At 40.2% G+C, this 16,109-nt stretch overlaps 1 protein-coding gene across 1 annotated transcript in view; it reads right to left on the bottom strand.

Moving 5' to 3' along the window:
• Nucleotides 1–16,109, bottom strand: part of SLC2A13 (solute carrier family 2 member 13) — a 305,817-nt gene that overhangs the window by 83,323 nt on the left and 206,385 nt on the right. The window contains exons 5-6 of the mRNA XM_059725881.1: nucleotides 12,236–12,399; nucleotides 6,193–6,313 (exon numbers count right to left, since the gene is read on the bottom strand). Coding sequence (XP_059581864.1) covers nucleotides 6,193–6,313; nucleotides 12,236–12,399 — 285 coding nt within the window. The remainder of the gene's footprint in view (nucleotides 1–6,192; nucleotides 6,314–12,235; nucleotides 12,400–16,109) is intronic.

Raw genomic sequence — 16,109 nt, 5'->3', positions numbered from 1 at the left:
TGAGCTGGTCTTATCTTCAATCTTATTCTAGTAGCAGTGAGTAAAAGATGTGTTGGGGAATACTGATTTTACAGATCAGTGGACAAACAAGATGTTCCTGTTAGCATTTAGGCTCCTATTGTGGACACAATACTTACTCCTATAGAACAGACTTGCAAACTTAGAAAAATTGCAGTCTGCACTATGGCAATGGAAATTTTTTTCTGCACAGGAGAATGTATAGAAAAAAGGTTTTGTTACATTCCTATATTATAGGTCGTATATGCTTAGACTAATAACAAACAGTGATCTCATATAAAAACATTATACCATTACTGTACTGGAAGCTGGCCCAAAAACTTGCAATCAGTTTAAGACAGAATTGTTTATCACCCATGACAGTTCTGGGTCAGCATTTAGAAGGTTACTGTTAGCTTTATTAGGTGGGTAGATGGCCATTAATAGAAGGCACTTTTTAAGTGTCCTTCAGTTCTCCATTGTGGCTGCTGGTCTGCTCCCTCATTACTAGCACCCTCCCTGAAATCCAGCTGCTTTTTGCTCTTGAGAATTCTGTTAAGACATATTTATTACTTTTGAGACCTTTAATCAATGCAAGGTACTGAAGCAGCTGTCCTGCAGTGATTCGCTATCTGAAGCATGGAAGCTCAGTGCTGTTAAATTAACAGCTGTGAATGGCATAATGTATTTAGGATGAAAGTTAATTTGTTTTACTTTGACTCAATGTTTCATTGTTTGTGTTTACAAAAATGGGAAGTAGCCCAGGAAATCTAAAGAAAGAATGGAGAATGTTAGACACCTCCATTACTGTAGATTGTCTACATGCTGAGGTTGTACCACTTTAGCAACATCTCCATAATTAAAGAACTGCAACCAACCCCTTAGGTTTACCAGGAAAAAAAATGGGTATAGATTATGCAGGCCCAGATCTTTTCTCCATGAGGGAAGGTGGCAGAGCCTCCTTTTAGGAATCTCTGTGGGATTGAGTGGGAACAATGCTGTTTGCACTTCATTTTCTGCAAGGCTTCTGAATCAGAAGAGAGTCTTCTGCAGGTCCACAAGAGAAGACAAGACAAGACAAGCTTCTGACCCAAAAGACAGCTGCAATGGCCACATAAAATGCTAAACGTGATCCTCTGCTAATGCAGCTCCTTGAGAAGGAGTGCAGGGCAGACATAATTGGTTAAAACGTATTTTTACTGGCAAAGTCAGCTGATTAGACTTGGCACACACAGGAAACAGAACAGCTAAATAAAAGGATGCCATTTATACATGGCCACATTTCAAAGCAGAACCATAGCCTATGACATGTGTGAAGTTTATTTCATGAAGCACTTATATGGAGGAGGATGTTCTTCTAGATTTTGTACTTGTAGATAAAAGGGTTTGCAAGTGAGGCAGGCTGGAGCTAATCTCTGTTGGGGATTCCACCAAGGATGAAATGTTTTTAATTGCTTTCTTCCCTTGAAACACCACTAACATAATAATTAATATGTAATTTTCTATTGCTAGAGTCTTTGGTGGAAAAGATAGCAAATTGTAAGGCTTCACAGCACCGTCTGCAGCAGTGGCTGATAGCAGGTATTTCAGAGAAGAAATTAAGATCCTCCCCAAAATGGACAATAGTGGATAACATTCTTAGGAAGAAAGTAATTTTCCCCTAGTTCCAAGAAGTTTATCATTTATGATGTTCTGAAACATGAGAGCTGATATCCCATATACAATATTATCTTGTATAATTGTGGATATTCTCATTATCAAAACAAATGTTTAATCCTTTCTTGAATTCTGCTAAGCACTTGGCACTGAAGCCCACAAGTTAATTAATGCATTATATAGAAAACTTTTGTTTAATAACTTCTAACTTGGCAGACATTTAGTTTAATTGCTGTATCCTTATTACGGTGCCATGAGGCTAAACAGAAGCATGTGGGACCTTCTATCACTCATTATTTCATATTACCTCCTACATGTTCACTCTTATCTTTAAATTAAAACAGTTCTAGCCTTTTCAACCTTTCCCTATATGAAAGCCCCTCGATTCTTCTAACCTTTTGTAGTTGCCCTTCCCTAGACCCTTTTTCCTGCTATATTGACTTGGTCGTTCTGTTAGAAAGAACAGACAATTTCAGATGAGAGCATTCCATTGGTACATATAATGACAGCCTTATCTACTACTAACATCTTGCTTGCCTTCTGTCCACTGAGCTATTCACAATGATCTAGGTCTCCTTCCCAAGGGGTTACGTAAACTTGGAAATCAACAATGTGTAGAAGCAATTTAAATTATTTTTTTCAAACAAATTATTCAGAACAACCCAGTCTACACCTGTTTTCATCTGCTATCAGGCTTGACAGTCATCCCTAGCTTTGTCCCACTCTTTTGAACGACCTCACAGTTCTCTTCAGATGCAGCTCACCCCAAAAAATCTGGGCATATCAGCAAATGTTGCAAGACCTCATTGTTCACATTTGCACCATTTCTTCCAAACAGTTTCCAGAGGCCATTCCACTGGTACTTTAAGTATACAACACACCCCTGAATAAGATATGTATCATTTTTTGGAATGGTAGAATGAAGAAAAAATAATCTTCCCTTGAAAATGCCAGTAAGCATGGTATGGAAACACAGGAAGCTATATGGGGGTGGGGGGAACAACACATTGTGGCTGTTTTGATAATCTCCTAGAGGCAGGATGCCACAGGTGCTGCTGGCTGGCCCAAAATGCCTGACCCCTCTTCTCTTCTCCAGCTGAGCTGGGTGCACAGACTGTAGCACCTGCCAGGAAAGCAGAGCCACTCTTAGCCAGCCCTACCTGCAGAGTCAGTTGAGGGCTCACCCAGCTGATTCATCAGGAACCTCTATCTCAGCACTCAGGGCTCTGCTGTCCTTTAGAAATACAGCAGAGCTAAGCTCCAGGGGCTGGGGTGGAGGCTCTGAAGTCAGTACCAGTTTTTGCAGCATATGCCTCTGCCAGGGAAAAGGGAAAGTAGTGCTGCATGTGGACAGTAAAGTGGGCATTGCAGAGTTCCTACTATCGATTTCCAGTAGCGAGGCACCCCTGCATGTTCACTGTGGTACTTCCTGTGCAGAAAGAGCTATGTTCTGTCCCCTGCAGAAGCTGCCATTGCTGTATTTTCTTCCTTAAAACATCTATCTCAATTTCATGCAGCTGTTTTGTTTTTTAAAGGTGTGTTTTGTATGTGAGAAAATACAGCAACTTTCTGTATTTTCATACAAAAAGTGACTATTTCTTTGGAGATTCTTTTTTGATCTCTTTACTATATCACTTGTCATTTGAGAAGGCAATGTGGGCAACCACCAAAAACAACAAAGCAGGATAGGTAGCAAATTAGGAAGCAGTGAACTAGTGAAGCAATGATATCTGTGTTTAGGGATCCCAAGACATGGATGGTATCCAAATCATGATTACCAGCATTTGTATCACCCCTCTTGCTAAAAGGCCCACATTGCAGGATGCCATAGTTTCTTCTCCTCAGACACATTTTTCTGACAAAGTGTCCTGGGGTGTGGAGAGCAGCCAGGCATACTTCTAGCCAGTGCCTCTGGAGAAACTAGACTGCTTCTTCCACTTCCAGGGTCCCACCTCAGAATTTCCTCATCACCACAAGTTTCCCATAGCTTTCAGGAAAGCCTGGGGAGTGTACCCTGATTTTTCTGCTGAGAAAGAATAGCAAAGGGTAAGGACAGGCAGCTGAGCACCCATGTACTGTGTATTCTGGTCTTGAGGAGCACTCACATTTGTATTATTTGGTGAATTATTCATTTTAATCATTAATCATTCATCCATCCCTAGAATAAAATCTTGAAGCTTGTCTGTATTGCTCTCAGCTGCAAATACTTGTCAAGTAGAGAAACTGGACTGAACCAAAGAGCTGCTTCAGCCTTTACTGCAATTTAAACAAACATCCATATTTAGCTACCATATCTACCTGAATCCACGCTGGCCCAGAATTGAAGATAACCCCCAATAATTATATTCTAGCTATAAACATAAACATTTATTATCACTTTCCATGTATATAATTTGCCTTAAATTCATCCCCTCTACTGCTGCAGTGGGGAAAGCAGTGGTAGGGGGCACATGTATGGGGAAGCAGTAAGGGGGCGGGGCAGTAGGGAGGCAGGTGGTAGGGGCAGGTAGTATGGAGGTGGTGGGGAGGGCAAGCAGCTTACCCTCTGCTATCTGCCCCCCTCCCCTCCATATACTTCTCCCTGCCAGCAGCATCTTCCCCACACTTTCCCCTCTCCGCAGCTTTAGGCCCCAACCCTGCTCCTCCATCTCCCTCCCACTCTGTCCCTCACCTGCCCCCACAACACCAACATGGAGTCATCACTGCTGCTATGGGCCAGGATGGGGCTGTGTTCCTTGCCCCAGGCTGGAATGGGGATGGAGCCTGCTGGCATGAAGCAAAAGTAAGGGGAGTGGAGGAGCGTAAGAGGCAGAGGCTGCAGGGGTTGGGGGAGAGACAGGGAGAAAGGAGAGCAGGGGTCCAAGCCTACAGGGGGAAGAGGCAGGGGATGTAGAAGTGGGAGGGGAGCATGCAGCAGTAGCAGCTCTGGCCCCAACCCTGTGTTGGGGCCAAGGCTGGGGTCGGGGCCACAGCAGCTGCCTGCCACCCTCAAATCCAAGATGAGGGGCTCCCCCCAGTGTTAAATGGGGAAAAAAATTGCATCTTGGAATCACATAAATGTGGTAGTTTTTCTCAATGGAACTTTTGCATTATCTAGTCTGTCGGCCAAATGAATACTGAGAAGTACGTACATATGACTGCAGTCTCCATAGGGATAAAGACAAGCTACAGATTATTATTTTATGCATGTCAACAAGTTATCCAAACCCAAGGATGCCACATCTAGTTTGACGTCACAGGCATCCCAATACCTCAAAATCTATGTACCTCAGCCTGAAAGAATGATTTAATTTGACTGGGTTTAGGCACCCAGGACCCCAACACAGCCAATGAGGAAAATCCAAATTGTAATTCAGTTTGACAAAGTTTAGGCAGTTAAGTGCAATACACAGAGAATGAGGTGTGGGGGGGAAGAGGTACCCCCAAAGGAAGGTCTAGGAAGCTCAGGTGTGCTTACAGGAAACTCTAATTCCAAGGCATAGGTATGAGCTGAACAAATACAGAATGCATACTTCCAGGACAGAGGGTAGGTTGGTCCATAACAAACTTTTAGGTGGTGCCTAAAAGCTTCTAGTCCAGGTAGCATTCCTAAGACTTGAAGCTTGGTGAGGTGAGGGCCCTCTGAGCCCTGTTGCCAGGACTTTTAAAATACTTTATTAGATAATCCTTAGTTAAGAAAAAGAAAGAGCCTCTGGAATGGTGTTGTCAACATACGTTAGATATGCTCTGAGCATGTTTAATGGATCTGGTCTCTCTGGGGTATTAGACACCTCCATGGAACCAAACTGGATCACCATGGAGCTTCAGTGGGAATTAGATGTCTTAGTGACCAAACTGGATCGCTTCTGAGCACACTGGATTGCTTTTGGGTGGAAAAACGAGGGTAGGTGTAAAAAACCCAAAATGGAGGCCCTGCTTAGCTGTCTATGGGGCTTCATGGCTTGAAGAACAGGCACAAACTGAAATGTTTTTTGGAACTTAAGGTGCCTAAGAGCTGTTAAGGCACTTCTGAGACCAAACTGGATCTGGCCTTTAGTCATTACTAAATCCCTGAGAATTAGTAAAGAACACTACTTCTTCTATTAAATCAGTTTGTGTATTTTATTTGGTAGCAAATAAATTAAATCAAAAACCGTAACTACAGAAAAATCAGTGAATATTCTAACAAAAATTCTGAACAAATGGATTGGAAACCCTGACTGTATGCAAAAGTATACGTTCAATTTACCACGGAAAAATTAAATAAGCATATCTACTCTGAATTCACTAGTAAACATGGTTTGAAAAGGTAGAATCTTTTTTAAACCAGTGAAATGAAGGGAAAGGAATACAAATGTAATAATAGAGTTCCTATCTGGGATACCATGTAACACACGGGGATATCTGTAAACAGCCTAGTAACAGCAAGCACATTCTTAGCTTATTATTATTTTTTTTATATTCAGACCTTTTTAATAACACTGTGTTTTCAAAGGTTGAGAAACTGGGGGGGCAAAAATTCAATAGAAATGTAATGGATGAACAATCATAGCATCTCACCTGTATTTTGTGCAAGTAGAGTTTGGACCTGAAGGTGCTGTTGGGTTAAGAGTGATTCGTGGTGAGACCTGAGCTGACAGCAAAAATCCCAAAGCTAGGATAATGAGTGCTATAACAGTACCTAAAAACAGAAAAATAAAAAAGTAATTTTACTTCAGAGAACATGAAATAATTCTCTGCTGAATAGATGTGTTTAGAAAAAAACCACCAAGACACCCAATTTACACTGGCACTTAGCAGAGCATTTCCTACAATGTTAACCCGTCCTTTTAGGAATCTGAGAATACCCTTTGCTACATGACAACACTGGTATCAGCTGGAGGTAGCTTGCTGCAGGCCCTCAAGGAGCCAGCCTCTCTCCCCTTCCTCCTCCTCAGGATGCTGGGGAGTCTGAGAGAGCCCTATACCACTTCATATGACTGTCCACACATTACATGGGAAGCTCCAAAAAAGTTCCTCTTTGAAACTGGAACTTCTTTGCAGTAGATTCTCTATTTTTGTCGTGAATCTGTCTTCTCTGTAGTGCTACAAACATCCTGAATGTGTGGGCACTCATTTTTTATAGTCTATATGGGCATATATAGTCATACAAATATCATGCATGTCAAAGGCCTGGATGGTATATAGACAATGCTGTTTAGAACAGTATAAACATTTTACCAGATGCTGTTTTGGAATGGCCTGTAAAACTCACGTGTGGCTTCACCACTCATGAATAACGCAGCTATCCCAAACTTTAGGCTGATACAATCTTGGGAGTATATTATACCATCATGCAGCTCTTCAATTATTCATCTGTTTCACACACACAAAATATGTGCATGTGTATATCTAGATGTTTGGCTACAGCATACTAAAGCATATTTATGAAAAACATCTTATTTCAAGGGTTCTACAGAACTTTACAAATATGGACTGATGTTAGGCAAAGAGAGCTTTAACCTTATTTATGTGGAGCTACTGAATTTTCCTGTGACATATAGGGACAGAGTCATGAATCACTGAGCCACCCCATTAGCAGAGGTCCAGCACAGCACAGCAAGACTTCATAATAGTTTAGGAAAAGTAAAGAAGAACGTTTTATCCTATTCAAATGCTCATTGGAAAGGAAGGCAGAATGTGAGGGACTAAGAGAATAACTCACATTTCTAAAATCCTGCACGTATGCTAGAATATGTGCTTGACACTACTTGTAACATGGTTCTCATACAGTTTAAGACAAATATAGACTTCTTGAAAATAAGTTTACCAAATTAGAATGGGGGGGGGAGGGGCAGGGGGCAGACAGAGGAGATGAAGGAAACATTTTTTCTCTCAGGTTCAAACAATTTCCAGTAGACCCAAATTTATTTGATACATGATTTAGCAAAATTAATGTGAATGCATTAATTGGGAGTGTTTTGGACATAGTCATATTTATGTAAGTGGGTAGCTCTGCTTCTGATGCCAAAAACTTATGCTGGATCAGCAAGCATAAGTATTTGGAAAAATTATGAATTTATCATGAAAATTAAAATGAGGATTTTCAAGGCATTCTGTATTTGGCTTTGTGTTGCTTCTAGTACTCTTTATACCAATGATCACGGTCCTCTGGGCATGATGGATTTCAATACCAGATTTAACATGTTTTCCAAAATGCTATAAATCAGAACATCAAACATCTCTGGACATGTTTCACATGGGGAACTATAACTGAATTGATACTCATTTAAAATATGCTCTGTCTGTCTTTCAGGAGGTTAACCTCAGACAGAAACATCTCCCCTCCTCTCTCTCCTCCTTTTATAAAGAGACATAGTTACCTGTGTTAGTCTGAAATTAGGCAGAAGGAACAGCAAGGTAGTACCTTGAAGTCTAACTCATTCAGAAATGCATAAGCTCTCATAGGAGATAGATTACTTCTCATAACATCTGGCAAAGATTGTATGTTTCTGAATGAGTTAGTCTCTGAGATGTCTCCTTGCCCTGCTTCCTCCTTTTATAAAGAAAAAGGAAGGTATTTAAACTTGGAAATTACTTATTATATAACATTTTCATTTTCTGAGAAGCTGTAGCTAACTGAACACAATCCAATGTAACTTAGCATTAACTGATACTAAAAATTTAAGTACTCTGAAGATATTTTATGTCCTTTCCCTTACATAGTACTAAAAGTTGTACTAAAAGTACAAATGGATAAATACTGCATGTTCCCAGACTGCCAAGTTCGTAGGAAAGAAAAAAGAAGACATTATACTTGTCAAAATCTCTGCCTATTTTCCATTTAACAGGCAGGGTTTAAAGATATCGAACAAAAGAAAAAAAGACAATTGGCATCAACATACAGCAGGAGCTGGAGTTGAATCAGTAGCTAGCCATGTTAAAACTTCATCTGTTTTCACCCTCTCTCGCAGAAAGTGGCCAACTATAACTTTTATAATTTTTCAAGGATGTAGCATCATGACTAGAATCTTTTTTTTTAAATGCTGTCAACTTTTGAAACTGATAAAGCAGACTCAAATAGATATTCTTTTGCAAAACACTGGTTGAGAATGGAAAAGCTTCAACTTAGTTTAGAAAAATGAACTTTAGGTAAATTTACTTTTCATCCAACTATTAACACTGATATTATAGTCCATAATTTGTTCATTGCAATGCTAAGACCATGTCACAAAAAATACCTGGTTAAACATATATATAGCACAATTCTACTTAGGACTCCAGAAATCTACTTAGGACTGAGATATTTGTGAATGCTTTTTTTTCCCCCCCAATTTTTCTTCCGCTTAGGCCATAGACAGACCTTATATTCGTAGCACTATATACACCCTTGTAGTGCTACAAAAAGTGGTGTGCCAACATGCGTTGTAGTGCTACAAGAATAGAGCAAGCGCTATAAAAATATTCTCGTTTGAAACAGGAACTTCTCTGGAGCACTTTGTTTTACAGCACCATATGTAACATCTGTACAGTTCCATGTTACACTACAGGGAGTCTCCTGGTCTCTCAGCTTACCAGAGTGCTCTGCTCTCCCTTCCTTTAAAGGGAGAAGAAAGAAGGGAGGGAGGGAGGGTGGTAGGCTTCATGACAGCCCACCACAGGGAAAAGAGTAGGAGGGAGCAGGGCAAGGAACTGTTGTTCCCAGACTTAGAGAAGTAACTGTCAAAGACAGGCAGGCACTGCTGCTCAAGGGAGTGGTGGTGGGGGAGGGGGGCAAGGAATACTGTTGCCCCCAGTCCAATGTAGACCTGTTGATGACAGCTCACTGGTCCAAAACTGCTTGTTGTCTCTGCTGTCTGCAGGGGCAGGGATCATGGCTGACCACTCTATAAGTGATTGGCTGCCCACAGATCAGTGTCAGTGTGCATGGATGACTGACAGCATACCTGATCCCCCTTCCCTGGTGACTTTGTAGCAATCCAGCCAGGGGGTTCTAAACATGTGTACACTCCTCTTAATGTTATATTTTTATAGTGCTATGAAATGCTACAAATGTACGACTTTCCATGGTCTTAGCCTTCATAACTCACTATACAAACATTAACCAAATTAATCCTCACAAAAGAATTATGCAATCAGTATTTTTACTGTCCTCATTTTGCACAGTGAGAGACTGAAGGGGCAGGTCATGTGGCTTGTCCAAAGGCCAAGACACAGTCACTCTAATAACCAGGAGTCAGAAGTCAAGATTCTGAATCCCTAACGAGGCACAGAAGAAGGATACAGCGAAATATTCAGGCTTGCTAACACAACAAAATCCATTCTTTGGGAAAATAATACCACCCACCAGATGATCTAATGAGCTTCTAATAATTACTCATTTAGCAAACATCTCTCCAACAAAAGTGCTTTGTATGCTGCACAGACCATTAAAATAGAATAATAAGGGATACATAAGGATAAAAATATCAGAAAATGTGCAACTTGTATAATCACCCCTTCCTTGCCCCTTAAAATTGAAAACCAGTTATCATGCAAAAAGCTCTAAGCAGGATTTAGAGACTGCAAGTGGTCTCAGCCTTGACTCAAGCAAAGAGGGTCTTGTTTCCCCCCCTTTTTTGAAGTCAATAAGAAAATGAAAACAATAAGCAACATAGTGCTGATTAAGCAGACCTTGCTGAATGAAAGATAGCAGCTCAGCAGAGAGCAAGGACATCTTAATTTTGCAGGCTTTTTCTGTGTCACAGTACCATATACATAAGACCCTATTATAATCCTGTTCTTATTATTATTTTATTTCTGCCTGTTTACTTTTTTTGAGACATGTTTATGTGAATATTTTCAAGTTGCCAACCTTACATTATCATCAACTGGAGGGAAAGGTCACTATGACCACTGCAGAGAGAATTGTCAAAGGCAAAGCGCAAACACAAACAGCTGGCTCTTATCAACCATTAATACTCCCAGAGGTTCCCGGGAGTAAGAGGGATCTAAGGCCTATAAAAGCCAGTCCTAAACTGATTCCAGGGAGGTGAAAGGAAAAGATAACATCCAAGAGAGCTGGGATGCTGCCTGAAAGGGATAGGTAGGGGGAGAGGTCCATGGGCCAGATCTGGCCTGTTCATCCAGCCCATGGACTAATCCCGGGCCACTCTACTGGCCTATGGGGTCAGATGAGTTTGATACCCTCATATTAGCTTATTGTCCACTGTAACCCCCAGGTCTTTTCTGCAGAGCTGCTGTTTAGCCAGTTAGTCCCCAGCCTGTACTGGTGTATGGGATTATTTTGTTCTTAGTGCAGAACTTTGCACTTGTCCTTATTGAACTTCAAGTTGGATATTGTTTAGGGAGTTTTTGCTTTATACTCTCATTTTATTATTCTATCTACTTTTGTAATTAATTTTTCTCTTTTTTAAGACACTCTGAGCCCTTGACAGGAAGGGTGACATATAAATCTAATCAATTAAAAGTGTAGGCACATGTTAAGGATGTAGCTTAAATACTACTATTGGAGAATGTTACCTGAACTCTGGTTGGCCAGCTATTTGAAAGGTCATGTTTTGCTCTGATTAATAAATTATTAAATTGGCTAGTAAGTTACCTATACTCTTTTGATACTTAGATTTCTGATATGAAAACCACACATCTGTCAAATTGTAAATCCTTACTCTAAAGCAGGGAAGCCCCAAAACTTTTCAATTATACATTTTTAAAAGAGTTATTCCCAACACCCGAAGGAATACAAAATGTATTTTCCTCCAGCCTTATTTGCACAAATGGGTGAACTGTTTAACCTGAAACTTTTCAGAAAAATTAACCTGGAAGTGGATATTGGCATGCAAAACTACAGCTGAAATGGTTAAAATCTGGCAAAATTATAACTAAAAAACCTGGTCTTATTATGGAAATTGCTGCATGTTAACTGCAGGCAGTGATACCATCTCTGATGATTACATCTTCCTACAGATGTTCTGACTGAGTCAGAGAAACTGCTAACCCTATTATCATTCCTACTGTGAGGGTGTATAGTTAATGGCTAAAATTCATAAGCATTCAGAATTTTACCCTTTGGTATTTTATATCAGCATGAAAATTGCCCACTTTATGATATGTTAAATCATTAACTGCAATGCTGTTACTATTTTATATCTGGGGTGTAATCAACAGAACAATATGCTTTTTAAAAAGTATACAATAATTACAAATGTATTATGCTTTCTGTAATATTTTCTGACAAAATGTTCCATGTCCACTTGCATATCTAATAACTGCACATACTATATACATTTAAGAAGAACCCAATTGTGTAGTTATGAGCCTTTGGCTTCTCCCAAAAGAAAAATCTTAATTGGCCACAAATATGGTCAACAATACCCTAAAGTAAACAAATAGCCCTTATGATTAAAAAAATAATATTTTATTCTGGACTCTTAGCGCACACTGTTTTCATTCAACAAGTGCCCGTATACTTCAGTATTGTGTATTCTTAAAAAAAACCCCAACAACAACTTTTAAGGAAAAATGAAGAGCCAACAGTTTATTTTTCTTAGGACTGTGTCAACTGTAGAAACAGTCAGAACAGTAATTTCACTTTCCTAGTTTTCATTCCCAATTAATCACACACCTGTTAAGCTACCAAGTGTAAGTTTCCGGCGGCCCATTTTTTCAACAAGCCAGACTCCCACTAGAGTGAAAATGAAGTTTATAAATGCTGTTAATGCAGCCAGCCAAATTGCAAGCCTGTCGTCTTGAACCCCTGACATCTGCAGAATAGTAGCACTGTAGTACCTGCAAAATGAACAGAAGACAAATGTAAATTCCAGTGCCAGTTCACATTTTACTTAAATCATAGATTTATTCATAATATTAAAGCCTTACTAAATCTATTCTGACTTCCTGAATAAGGCAGGTAATTAAACTATCATCCAATTAACCTTGTACTGAGCCTAATAAGTCATGTATGAACCATATCTTCGTGGGCAACTGGTGCCTGCTGAGTCGCCCGCCCCCACCACCAGTGGACAGTCAGCAACTGTGGGGAGTCCCCTCGCAACTGATCCTGCTGACCTGCAACTGGCCAGTGACACTTCCAGGTCAGCGGGATTGGCTGCGGGGGGACCACTTTTCCTGGCGCACTCCCCAGCTGGCACTCTCGGGGTGGGGGGGAGGTGTACCAGCGCTCTCGCCTGCCCCTCTGCCTGGCAACACTGCTATCAGGGGCTTGGAACATGAAAAATTAAGAGAGTGCACCAGTGCTCTCAGTGGGTGCATGTGCACCCCCGTGCACCCCCTATGCGTTGCCTCTGCATATCTTCCAGAAATATATTCAGTCTTGATTTGGAGAGATTAAAAGATAGAGAATCTACCACTCCTTTGGTATTTTATTCTAATGTTTAAACATTAGATAAAAATATATGCATTTATTTCTACTTTGGATTTGTCTGGTTTTAATTTCTAGCCATTAGCTCTTTTTGTATGCCTTTGTTGCATTAAAATGCCCTATTGCACCTAGTATGTCCATTCAGGGAAGATACTACAAAGGACAAATATGTATTTCTTTTTTTCCACCTAACGGTTATACCTAAACTAATACACAGTAGAGGGAACACTGAAGTAGACTCTCATAATAATGGTCACTTGTTCTAGGGTTTTGCATTCTGACTGCCTATCCCATTGAAGCGTCTCAGAAACATTTTCTGTAGCATTAATCCTATCAAAGAAAAATTACAGGTATTTTGAAAAAGGCTGGACAACATCTACATTTATAGCGTTTCTAATCCCAGTAGCATGAACAGGAATAGCAAATCTTTACACCGAGAAAAAAATGTTAGGAAGAAATAAAAAATCTTGTAGCTAAAGTGAAATACAGAATAGTTCCTATTCACAACCAATAAATGTAGCTGCTGATAGATTTCATACCCTTTAAAGTGTCACAAAATAACCAATACCCTTTCCTGGTAAGAAGTTTTTCCTATAAAAACACAAACAAAACAAACAAAACAAAATCCTTTGGCTGTTTGGTCCCTGACAAGGAAAACAATACACTGTAATTCACAGCAAGGATGTGAAAAACATAAAACATTACATTCTGATTGTGAGATCGCAAGGGTTTAAAACCTTCAGTTTTACTCTCGTAATGGACAGCATTTGTGCTTATTGGTTAAATGAGTTATAGTTGTGCTGGTTGTCAGTGGAGGCGAAAAGCCAAAAAAAGGGACATGAGAAATAAATTAAAATTCCATTTAATCAAATTTCCCTATCATCTACATTTGGCATAAGGTTTTCTCTGCCTACCCAATTTCTTTTTAAGATCTCTGAAACATTTTGGGTACCCTTTCTTTTTCTTTTTCTGACTGAAAATTGATTTTAAAAAAGCTAATTTTTTGAGCGTGTATTTAAATTATACTTGTCAATTTTAGTTTTCTAGTTCTGGTTTTGTTACGGGGGAGCACTGGGTATTTGAAGTTTAAGCCTTTTTCAATATTTAAGGTTCTAAAGGAAGTGAGAAACTCCAGAATAAAGAAAAATACAGTGAAAGCTCTTCAACTATAAAAGTGTATGGACGACGATGATTGTGGTGAAGGCAGACAAAAGAGCAACAGAAGCACGACAGCAAGGTAAAATGAGAGAAGCTGTAACAGGCTCCTGTTCATTTGCATTTCTTAGGAGTTCAGCACTAGAAACAAACCCCAGTGCTGCTCCCATTAACAAGCGGCATTAGCATTATTGACATTAACACTTCGCTTAGTACATACCATCAGGGGAGGACAGAGGATTAGTACTCATCTGTCATCATTCATTATGTCATTTACCTACAGCACACTGATTGAAGTCATGACCATTCTGCTAGCTTGCTCCTAATTTTCAAGTAGTTTTATTCTGCTTTATTCAGGTATTTGGTTATTTCTGAAGCATCTGTGCACTTACATGAAGGCTCAAGGGCCAGTAGTGCACAATAGCTAACAAAACAGCTACTCAATTTTTTTCTCTCCAGTTTACCTGTTTAATACTTGCTTACCTTTAAAAAAAAGTTTGTTTTCAAAGGTAAAAAGGTGAGAGCATGACAACAAGTCATGCTGATATAATTTTTATTTCTCTCTGTAGCCAATCCAACATTTACACTGGAAACCTATCAGCTAGAGGTGTCAGTTATAATAGGCATGCTTAAATAATAATGAAACTGAAAATTTTATGCACGTTCTCATATATTTGGTGAGCTAATTTTAATAAAAAAAATTACGTGTGTAATTTTTGCTTGTACTATACAGAGAACTTCACCTTTCTTTATTCAGCTGTACTGACTGAAAAATGGATTATTATATTTCCTCCAAAGATACAACAGCCCTTCTGGTTTTCTCATGGCAATCACCATTCAAAATGTCACAGCTTACCTTTTATTTCAGCTTGCATCAAATGTCACCTCATTATCCCATAGCCCCACTCTTCCACCTTCTGAAATTTTGGAGGCAATGTTGTTTTATACGTGGGATGGAAGAGAGTTTATTTTAAGCAAATCAATTATGACTAAGTAGCCAGGGCTAAGAACCTGAAGTAGTATGCATTTCCTTTCAAAATGAAATTGTGGCATGCCTGCACTTAATTAGGATATGAAATGTCCAGACTCTTTGCTGCTACAGTTATGTCAGCAGAGCCACTAGTGAAGACAAGGGGTATGCCAGCAGAAGGATTTTTTTTAACTACAACAACTATAGCAGCAGGGGCCAAGCTTTTTAGCAGGTGTGTCACAAATTAGCCCTATACCTCCCTGAATGCCACTTTATGACCCCTTCCCCTGCCTGATCTGCTGCTCTGCTTTTTCTCCTTGTTGTTTCTGCCCCTGTGCTGCCTGCCCCCTACCCAGTCTGCTACATGTTGCACACAAAGGCTGTCCATGCCACTTGTGGCATGTGTGCCTGAAGGCTGACACTCCTGAGCTACAGGATGCACCTACAGTACCTACAGTAGGGGTAGGCAATCCCCAGCATGGGTGCCAGAGCGTGGCATGAGAAGGCATTTTACTTGGCACGTGCACCTCAGGGTGGACAGCAAGGAAGGGGCCAGGGTTGCACTACCATGAGGATCAGGCCCTTTGAGGCTCCCCTGCCGTCTGCCCCTGACATACCAGCATTTTACAAGTTGAGGTTGTGGGTGTTTTTGGCACCCTGCCCAAAAATGTTGCTAACCCCTGACCTATAGGATCAGCACCACATTCCCCACCTAATCAATGTAGCTATGCTGACAAAACTGTAACAAGAGAGAGATGATCTTCAAGTCCCATGGACAGTGCCTCTGCCCTATCACATAATTACACAGGCACTTGGATCCTTTGTAGCCTATCCACTCCTTTACCTTAATGCATTGATTGTTGGCCCCTGTGGTACATTACTGATGTCTGGCTTCCACCTCGTGTTTTTTCATAATAATATCTGGACTTCTCAGTATTACACTGGTACTGCTGACAGCAGAGCTACACTGGCTAGAAAGGGTTATCTTTTCAT

Source organism: Alligator mississippiensis, chromosome 4 (assembly GCF_030867095.1).
Source record: "Alligator mississippiensis isolate rAllMis1 chromosome 4, rAllMis1, whole genome shotgun sequence".
Classification (NCBI taxonomy): domain Eukaryota; kingdom Metazoa; phylum Chordata; order Crocodylia; family Alligatoridae; genus Alligator; species Alligator mississippiensis.
The sequence above is the reverse complement of the archived record's forward strand: the minus strand, read 5'-3'. Positions and strand labels throughout refer to the sequence as shown.